At 36.0% G+C, this 10,325-nt stretch overlaps 2 protein-coding genes across 3 annotated transcripts; both read left to right on the top strand.

Annotated features, from left to right (window-relative positions):
- The first annotated feature begins 616 nt into the window (after positions 1-616).
- LOC110728978 (ETO1-like protein 1) lies at positions 617-5,682 on the top strand. 2 transcript variants are annotated; one of them, XM_021908666.1, is made up of 5 exons: positions 619-1,552; positions 1,664-3,376; positions 3,689-3,980; positions 4,521-4,830; positions 5,240-5,682. In XM_021908666.1, the coding sequence occupies exons 1-5, from the start codon at positions 1,434-1,436 to the stop codon at positions 5,449-5,451; spliced, it is 2,646 nt and encodes an 881-aa protein (XP_021764358.1). In that variant the 5' UTR covers positions 619-1,433; the 3' UTR covers positions 5,452-5,682. The 2 variants fall into 2 exon arrangements, with proteins under 2 accessions (XP_021764359.1, XP_021764358.1); XM_021908667.1 differs by lacking the exon at positions 5,240-5,682 and having other exon boundaries at positions 617-1,552; positions 3,689-3,975; positions 4,521-4,679.
- Positions 5,683-6,354: 672 nt separating this feature from the next.
- Positions 6,355-10,322, top strand: LOC110728977 (probable protein phosphatase 2C 51). Its single transcript, XM_021908665.1, has 7 exons — positions 6,355-6,491; positions 7,304-7,594; positions 8,121-8,340; positions 8,729-8,813; positions 8,912-9,059; positions 9,170-9,344; positions 9,734-10,322. Exons 1-7 carry the CDS (start codon positions 6,470-6,472, stop codon positions 10,017-10,019), a joined length of 1,227 nt encoding a protein of 408 aa, XP_021764357.1. The 5' UTR covers positions 6,355-6,469; the 3' UTR covers positions 10,020-10,322.
- The last annotated feature ends 3 nt before the right edge of the window (positions 10,323-10,325 follow it).

The raw sequence follows: 10,325 nt of genomic DNA, 5'->3' as shown, positions 1-10,325 counted from the left end.
CCACAATCCTTGCTGTTCCACATGCAAAAACGTCGTCGTTTTACCCTCACCCACCTCACACTAATCAAACACCTCGGCATCACATCTCTAACGTTTATTGCTCTTAGCATTTCTCACCCGACAAATATAATAATCGCATTAATTAATCATAGTTTTAATAATTGCATGAACTTCTTTTTCTTAAATTTTACGTAGCACGAAATTCTTTTTCTGGTATCTTGTAGATTTATGCAAATTAATTAGTCAATTAAATACAGCCCTTGATATCGAACTCTTTATTTAACTCTATCAGTATTTTTCTAAAGTAATGTAAATACATGGATCTTGTTAACGAGCGCTCTGGGGCGTTAGATAAGGAATAAGTATATTGGTTGATATGATATTAAGTTAGGAATGCATGATAAAATCACGCGTCGTTCGGTGTAATTAATGTTAATTTTACTCTAATATTTCCACTTTTAATTCTCTTATCTAACGCCTCAGGGCGCTCATTAGCTTTTGCCTTGTAAATACGACAATAAAATTGAGATACAGTAGTACATTAAAATTAAAAATAAAATTAAAATTAAATCTCGTATATAGTAGTGTATTTATTTAATGACATAGTTTCCCAAGTCTAAGGTCTGACCAAACACAACAGTAAACTGCAAATCTTTTCTGGGTTTCCCAATGGAAGAAATCAAATTAGCAAGGTAAAGTAAGCAAATGAGCAATAGGAAAAAATAAATGAAATAAATAAAGGAGGGAAAAACAAACATATTACGGAGTACACTGTAATTAATAAAGCTAAAAACTTTTTTCAATTCAACCAACAAACAAAAAGGAGAACATAAAAAAAAGTGAGAAATTTCTTCCTTTGGATTCTCATTCTCTTTTCTCTCTCTCACTTTGATCTCACGCCTACAAGCTCATTTCCCCATTTTTCTGTACTGGGTTCTCTAAATTCAAGCTAATTAATTTCTGGGGTTGCTTCTCTTTTCTTGTTTAAGCTCCAATTTTTCATTTTCTGGGTTGTTTATGCAGCAACAAATCGAGAGATTTCTGGGTTTATCTCCTCCAATTTATTGGATTAGGTGAAAAAAATTGGTTGGCTTTAATTTATTTGAAGTGGGTTTGGTTTGATTTGTTCTTATTTAGGTTTCTGGTAGAGATTCTTTTGGTGTTTTCTGGGCTTATAAAAGTGTAAATTTTCATAGCAAAGTGTATGTAAAACTCTGTCAAAAAAAAAAAAGTCCCCCCCTTTAATTTTTTCACTATTTATGAGTATATTAGTTCAAAATTTGGTGAATTTCTGTAAAAATTTCACCTTTTTTTGGTAGTAATAATTTGTGATTTATAAGAACCCTAAAGTCTAGATTCTTCCTCTGGCTGAAGAGCTAAGAGGAAGGTTTAACATTGTGGAGATCTGGGAACTGTTCCGTGCTCTATGTCCTATGAGGACATTATTTAATTCTGAATCTTGTAAAGAAACACATTATCTCAATGTTCTAAATCCACAGTCATGGCTTCAAGTTGAAAGAGGAAAATATTTCCAAGGTAGCAGCTGCTCAATGTAAGTTTCAATTTCTATGTTTTGCTTGATTTTTGTAAGAATTTTTTTGAATTTATTTTAGATGATTGTTGATTGTTTTGTTGATTGGTAGTTGTAATTTGGTATTTGTAGTGGATCTCTTATCAAGGTTCCTGAACCACCTATTGTCCCGCACTTTAAGCCTCTTGATTATGTACAAGTTTTAGCTCAAATTCATGAAGAACTCGAATCGTGTCCGAAGAATGAGAGGTCAAATTTGTATTTACTACAGTTTCAGGTGTTTAGGGGACTAGGAGAGGTTAAATTGATGCGTAGGAGTCTTAGGACTGCTTGGCTTAAGGCTAGTAGTGTTCATGAGAAGATTATATTTGGGTCATGGTTGAAGTATGAGAAGAAAGGAGAGGAGATTATCTTTGATCTGCTTGGTTCTTGTAGTAAATGTGCTAGAGAGACTGGGCCGATTGATGTGTCTTCTGAACTTCAAGTTGATTGTGGTTCGCGGTCCTCTGAGGATGCGTCCATCAGTGGGAGTGATAGTGCTGAGACTGTTGTTTTTCGGATTGGGAATGAGAGAGTACATTGTGACAGACAAAAAATGGCTCGTCTTTCAGCTCCATTTCGTGCTATGTTGAACGGTTGCTTTACTGAATCATACTGTCAGGAAATTGATTTTTCGGAGAATGATATATCACCAAAGGGTATGGAAGCAATCAGTGAATTTAGCAAGGCTGGATGTTTAGATGAAGTCTCTCCAGAACTACTAGTAGAGATATTGATTTTTGCTAACAAATTCTGCTGTGAGGGCTTGAAAGATACATGTGATCGAAAACTTGCATCACTTGTTTCCTCCAGGCAGGATGCAGTGGATCTTCTGGAATGTGCAATAGAGGAGAATTCTCCAATACTTGCAGCCTCATGTTTGCAAACTTTTTTACATGACCTTCCCGATTGTTTAAATGATGATAGGGTTGTGGAAATTTTAGGCAATGCTAACAGGGAACAGTTGTCTATTGTGGTTGGACAAGCCTCATTCTCACTCTTCTGTTTATTAAGTGAAGTTTCCATGAGTCTTGATGCTAGGTCTGACACATCTGTGTTATTCTTGGAACGATTGGTGCAATCCGCAAAGGATAATCGACAAAAAATGATAGCTTTTCATCAGCTAGGTTGCGTGAGGCTTCTTCGGAAAGAATATGATGAAGCTGAACAGCTTTTCCAGAAAGCTGTTAAAGAAGGCCACACGTACTCAATTGCTGGTCTGGCTAGAATAAGTTACAATAAGGGCAAGAAAAGTTGGGCGTTTGAGAAGCTTAACTCTTTAGTTTTATCATCAACTCCTTTGGGATGGATGTACCAGGAGAGGGCCCTCTATTATGAAGGAGATAAGAGGTGGGATGACCTTGAGAGAGCAACTGAATTAGACCCAACACTTACTTATCCATACATGTATCGGGCCGCAACCTTTATGAGGAGACAAGAGGCTGAAGCTGCAATTGGTGAAATAAATCGTGTTCTTGGTTTTAAACTAGCTTTAGAATGCTTGGAACTCAGATTTTGCTTCTATCTAGCGCTAGAGAATTACGAAGCAGCCTTTTGTGATGTTCAGGCCATTCTCACTCTTTCTCCTGGCTATCGAATGTTTGAAGGCCGTGTTGCAGCAACCAAACTTCGTATGTTGGTGCGTGAGCACGTCGAGAAGTGGACAACTGCAGACTGCTGGTTGAAGTTATATGACCGGTGGTCTTCAGTAGATGATATTGGATCCTTATCTGTAATTTATCAGATGCTTGAATCTGATGCAGCAAAAGGTGTCCTGTACTTCAGACAATCATTACTTCTCCTAAGGTATGCTCTATCATATTCTGACTTTAAATCTTATGGACCAGCTTTAAAGGGCTTTTTTGCACTAGTTTTGTCTTGGTCAGTTTATATAATCGTGTTAACAGTGCTGTAGGATTTTTTAAAGCGGCATTTATTTGCACTAGTTTTGAAGCATTGAAAAGTTAAAATTTGTAGATTACTTGCTTTATGATATGGAAACTAGGAAAAACATGGCCTTTCCTTACTTTAAAAACTTTGAAACTAGGACACATTTACATTATGGGACACACGTGAATGCTGCTTGCTTTATAGGCATCTAATTCCGTTCTCAACCAGGTTGAATTGTCCTGAAGCAGCCATGAGAAGTTTGCAGTTGGCTCGTCAACATGCTTCAAGTGAAGATGAGCGTCTGGTTTATGAAGGCTGGATATTGTATGACACTGGACACTGTGAGGAAGGGCTTCGCAAGGCAGAAGAGTCGATAAAACTTAAGAGATCATTTGAGGCTTTCTTCTTGAAAGCTTATGCATTGGCTGACTCTAGTCAGGATCCATCTTGTTCTTCAGCTGTTATTACACTTCTTGAGGATGCTCTAAAGTGCCCTTCGGATAGGCTGCGAAAAGGTCAGGTATGGTTTCTTGGCATCACCCTTTTTATTTTTTGTCAATTTCCAATTTGACTGGGAAGGCATGTACAAATAACTACTGTAATCGAAATTGGTCTTTGCATAGATTTACACTCAAATTTACTTTCTTATTGCACTTTGATACCATGGTTTCATCTAAAATGTTTTTTTCGAGGTATTGAAAGCTGTCATTCTGTTCTTCAAAGGTGTTAAGCTTATTCGGGACTAATTACCTCATCTTTGTCTTTTTATCTTTGCCAGAAATATTATTAGTACATAAGATTGAGCTAACAACTGGATTTATCCGTGAGAATATTGATGCAATTGAATTTGCTATGAATTAGCCACTGTTGCTAGTTAGTTACTGCTAGAGAGTGTATTTATTTCATGGTCCTTCCAGAATTGTACATAAGCTACTCCTAGATTAGTAGATTATCTTCCCTTTGTTTCTCAATTCCTAGTTTAACAGAATAGACTGTTTTAAGTATGTGGAATCATTATTTTCCATGTTTAGTATGTGCTGATAAAATGCAAACATGACAGGCTCTGAACAATCTTGGGAGCGTCTATGTTGACTGTGGAAAATATGACTTGGCAGCCGACTGCTATGTTAATGCCCTTAAGATCCGTCATACCAGAGCTCATCAAGGCCTTGCTCGAGTTCATTTCCTCAAGAATGACAAGACTGCTGCATATGAAGAAATGACTAAGCTAATTGAAAAGGCGCAGAACAATGCATCTGCATACGAAAAGAGGTCAGAGTACTGTGATCGTGACTTGACCAAGGCAGACCTGGAAATGGTTACCCGATTAGATCCACTTCGAGTATATCCATACCGTTATCGAGCTGCAGGTAAAGTATATTTTTCTTGAACTTCTGCATAATAGAACTCAAGGGTTGGAAAACCTCTGATTGTGCGTCTCAATAAAGGTTTCTGTAGGGTGTTGTTGGGGGCTTGTCGCTTATTTTATTCCGGTTTGCCTTTTCCTATTTTGTGGTTCATTGTTTGAAACTTGGAAGTACAGATGTCTGTGGCTCTGTGCTTTAGTAGTTTCCCTGGTTGTCCTTCAGATCCGTCATCTGTTATACAGTAGTAAATTTATAAGTTCCAATAAACAATACTGTAGTCAGTACCTTCAACTGAGGCACAAAATTGATGATAATGGATTGAGGACATGCTGTGGTGATCAGATGCTACAACTAGTCATATTGATCTCTCCTTGTAACACCCAATACTGATTTCTTTGTTATTTTGGGACAGTGTTGATGGACAGCCACAAGGAGAAAGAAGCCATAGAAAAGCTTTCAAGGGCGATAGCATTCAAAGCCGATGTCCACCTGCTGCACTTACGAGCAGCATTCCATGAGCACATTGGTGATGTCATGGGTGCCCTCCGGGATTGCAGAGCTGCTCTTTCTGTTGATCCGAACCATCAAGAGATGTTGGAGCTTCATAGTAGGCATGAGCCCTGATCATTCTACAGAAATTTGCATGTTCATTTCTTGTAAATTCCCAAGCATATGTATTCGAATGAGGTGTCATTATTTTTTTTCGCCTCAAGTTTTGTAACCTTTATGTTCAGTGTAGTGTATTTAATTACAGTGAACAGAAAATGAAGAAATTCTTATAGCTTCTGGAAGGGCTGTTACCATTGATGCATTCGCTGCATCCTAAAAAGTGTTGAAACCCAACATTTTAATCAACACTAATCTTAGTTACTCTAATTACAATTATTACACAATCCATTAAGAAACTCTTTCCATTAAGGAACATATTCAAACTGATTTACTACAATGATTTACATATTTCACAAAATATCTCAAGATGACATTCTACAAGCCTAAATTGTGTTCCTAAGCAAGGTTAAGACCTTTTTGATACATAATCTTTCTCAAATTTAATGTTTACAATTTCCATAGTAGTTATTTAGTGATCCAATGAAGCTTCAAAGTTTACATAAATGCTCCCCTTAGAAAAATTGTTTAAAAAATCATTTAGCCTTTCCTTGTTAATTGTTCGGGACAACTTATGTACTTGCATTTATGTTGATCTTTGTTGCCTTAACTTTGGAATAGACCATGTTACATGTATGCGTGTTTTCCTCTGAAACCAATAACATTAGTATTGTATGAAATTCGCAATATTTTTAATACAAGAAAAGGCACACATTTTGATTAATGATGATTATAAGGTGGTAATCAAAATGTGTCATCACTATAGTGATTTTTCATTACTATGGTACGGGAAATTAAGTAAAACGTTATTGAGTAGTAAGACTACTTACGTAATACAATTTGAATTAACACGAAACATAAAAAATATAAACATGACACATGACACAACATAATAGATTGTATTATTGTACACAGATACGAATATGAATACAAACACAACCAATTTTCCAGAATTTGGAATAGGGGAAGTTTTACTTTTACCTCTCAAGTTCGTCCGTCCAAGGTTGAAGGTTCTGCAGGATTATATCAGGAGATCATGAAAAAAAGTGTAAAATCGGGTAAGTATTCAGAAGCTAACTCCTTTCCCATGATCTAATTATGATTTCTTGCTCATTTATTCTTCAATTTTCAATTAATTGTGGAATCCTGAATTCATTCATACAACTTTTCATGTATCGATTATTTTGTTGGGACAGAGCACTTCTATATGAAATTCATTGACAAAGTTAGATAGAACAGCTTAATCTTGGCCATATATATATGTGTGTAATATGATTACTGCCCATCAGGGCACCCATTGTTATAAAAGTTGATTCTTGGAAAATTCAGTTTTTTTTTTTTTTTGGTGGGGGGGGGGGGGTGGGTTCATGTAGGAGACTTAGAAAGATAATTGACTGGAGTAATAATTGAATATCTAGTGGATGGTTCTTGGAAAGTTTTTTAGTTTCATGATCTTGTTGGTATAGGATTTAGGTTGAATATAGTCTTAGGTCTTGTTTTGTTCGACTTATTTTCACTTAATTCATAGATAAGTTCAAAAAAAATACGAAGTAAGTCGAATGGAATTGACAGATATAAATTAGGAGTTTATTTGTTCTCTGTGGTATATGTCTGCATTACTGCATAGCCAATTTTGAGAATTTCTGACTTATGTTGTGTATTACTTGAATTTAAGTAATATAGTGTAGTGATGAATTCCTCGTTCGTTCGTGTTAGAATTCATGTGTGTTTTCCACTACCTTTGTTATTTTTGATTTCTTGTTTAATCACCAAAATATCAGGGTGTAATTAGTCTGATCCCAATAGATCAAAATTAGATGAGTTCCATGCTGTTCTTTGGAATCATAACAGCAAACCTGATTATTTGCAGATAGCTTCACTGTGTTATTGTTGATGGAGAAGTTCAAGATTGAGTGCATTTTGGTTGGAGTTCTCTTTAACGTGATAGTAGGATGCCATGGAAGGTCTGACTCTTGTATGAGACTTTACAATGAAGGTGGCGCTCCAGCTGTTCTTCAATCTCCAGAATGTTCCTTTGAGTATATTCATCCTAAGAACCCGAATCATACAACTAAATGCCAGTTTGCTTCACTAAAAGGGCGAAGGAAGTACCAAGAGGATCGTGTTTTCTGTGATCTCGATATGCAGATTGATCTTCTTGGTAATTGCTCATTGTTTGCCTCTTCTTTGTTGTCCTCCCTTGCATTTGTATTTCTTTTTACCAATACATTGAAATGTCTTGAGAATACAGTGCATAGTTAAACAATGTCATAGATACCAAAAGGTCATTCTTTCTGCTTTAATAAACAGTCCCAAATGATGCATGATTTTTTAATAATTTTTCATCAGGATACCAATTGTGAAATATATACTTCGAATAAAGTTATGCATAACCATGTAATGCCTTCCAACTTGCCTTCTTTAGCTTGAGACAGAATGTTTTACTTTCCTTCGTTGTTATCACGAGGAATTATCATGGGGCTGATGAGTGTGAGCTGATGCCATGCACTAAAAGATGTTACCATTTTGTTCCCTATTATGATATGGACATCAGCATGACTATTTATGATGATGCTCAGTTTGATCACCTTGAACCTTAAAAATTATAAAAAGTTTGTGTTGGTAATGGAGCTAAAAACAGAAGAAAACAAATAGAGGAGAAATCATAAGATTAAACTTTGACGCAGGTAACTTAGGTCCAGAAAATGTGAAGATTGGTGTAGCGGCAGTGTTTGATGGTCATGGCGGAAAAGAAGCCAGTGAATTAGCTGCTCAACTCCTTCCTTACTATATTCAACTTCACATTAGTTTTTTAAGTCAGAAAGAAATGGAGCTCTTTGAAGACGGGCACCATATGGCTTTCCCATTGGAAACGGAGTTTAAATCTTTGGAGACTCATCTTAGAAGGTTCATGTCAATAATTCTAGGATGACATATCAGGACGCTTTGGATTTTAACCTGTTAGCTTGTTTTATTTGTTTACTGATTGCATTTTTTTTATCTGTTTTTTTTTTTTTTTTTTTTCGTTCATGTGAACACTTTTCCTGATCTGAGTTTATCTGAACCTAGTTGATATTATTGACCTTACCTGAAGTTATTCCTTTTTTTTTTTTTTTTGATGTGGTTGTTCATAATATTTGAACCTTTCACTCATTCCACTGTAAATTAAAGGTGTTGAATAACACCTATATGCTGAAATCTTGAACTCTGTTGCATTTAACTATTTAAGTTTGATTTATGGTACATAATGACTTTGTACATCAGATTGAAGCGATCAATTTGTATTACATTTCAGGCGTATGAATGAATCAAAGACAATGGAAGTTATACAGGAAGCAGTTCTCCTGGCAGTTCACGACATTGATTTGACGTTTTCTGAAGTTTGCTCTTCTATCTTGGCATCTTGCATCAAAAACCGGATTAAACTTAGTGAAAGCCTGAGTGTGAAATTAATTTTATTGTTCATCCATTAATGCAGGTGGCCTTAAGAAAACATCTGCTATCAGGAACAACAGCGACCATAGCTATTTTCGTGGATAATGAACTGCTGGTTGCAAATGTTGGTGATTCAAAGGCATTTTTATGCTCAGAGATGTTACAAACCTCTGTAGATACAAACAGCAAAAGTAATTGGCTATTTGGGTTTCAATGATGTCGACATTGATGGACTGTATAATTTATATTGCTGCTGGTTCAGAAATTGTGGCCAATGATTTATGTAATTGAACTATTATAGGTACCTCCATGACCAGTCTACAGGTCCTAGAACTAACAGAAGATCATCATCCTGATAGAGATGACGAAAATGCCCGTATTACAGCTGCTGGAGGGTTTGTTTCTCTATTGGGAGTGCCTAGAGTCAATGGTATCCTTGCTGTATCACGATCCATTGGTGATGTGTACTTAAAAAGGTAATTATGTTCAACACACTTGCTTTCAGTAGTTATGCCTTGAGTGAAGGTAACCTTAGATTCATTGTGTCCCTTGTCGAAACTAAGAAAAACCTTGCTCTCAGAGTTTCAGTACTCTGCTGCAAGTATGCTCTTCTGTTTTTGTAAGTGAATATCGTGACTGCACAAAAGGGAAGTAAATGTAGACAAGTTGGGAAACCCAGTTTCTGGTACAACCCTTAAAAACTTTAACAAGCAAGCTGATATTCACTTCTTCAAGCGTATGATAGATTTAATTTTTGTATCTTGTGACTTGTTATCTAACTGTGAGATGCATAAATGGTTAAATTATATTCCTCGTACTAGAAAGTAACATAGTAAAAATGGTTATTAATAATGAACTCTTTCAGGTATGGGGTGATAGCAGAACCAGAGGTTAAATGGCACCATTTGGATGCAAGTGAAGTCTTTCTGGTGGTTGCATCTGATGGCATCTTCGAGGGATTGAACACACAAGAGGTTTGCAGACTCTTGCACGAAGCATACTCTCAGGATGAAAACCAAAATTATTCGAGATCATTTAATTGTCCATTCTCATCATGGGCTGAATGCATTGTGAATAAAGCATATGAGAAAGGCAGCACAGATAACTTGTCTGTTGTTGTAATTCCCTTGAGAAATAATGTGATTACTTGAAATTAACTGAGAAATTTATTCTACCGAGGTCAGTTTAAGAAATCATACTGTAATACTGGGATTACTGGCTTGTTCAGTACTTCAGTATCTTAGCCATTTTTTAAAAAAAAATAGTGACCAATTACTATAGATTCTAATCTTCAGGATTTATTATTGTGCATTCTGTCTAGTCTATAATCCAGATACAGAAAACTGGAGACCCGAGTAGAGCACATTTTTGGCAATTGAGTAGACAGATCAGAAACAAGTAGTTTCGAAACACCTTTATTCTATTTATATGTTCATCACTTGGTTTTTGGTTTATTC

Source organism: Chenopodium quinoa, unplaced genomic scaffold (assembly GCF_001683475.1).
Source record: "Chenopodium quinoa cultivar QQ74 unplaced genomic scaffold, ASM168347v1, whole genome shotgun sequence".
In the NCBI taxonomy this organism is placed as follows: Eukaryota; Viridiplantae; Streptophyta; class Magnoliopsida; order Caryophyllales; family Amaranthaceae; genus Chenopodium; species Chenopodium quinoa.
This window is presented reverse-complemented; position numbering and strand designations above follow the sequence as displayed.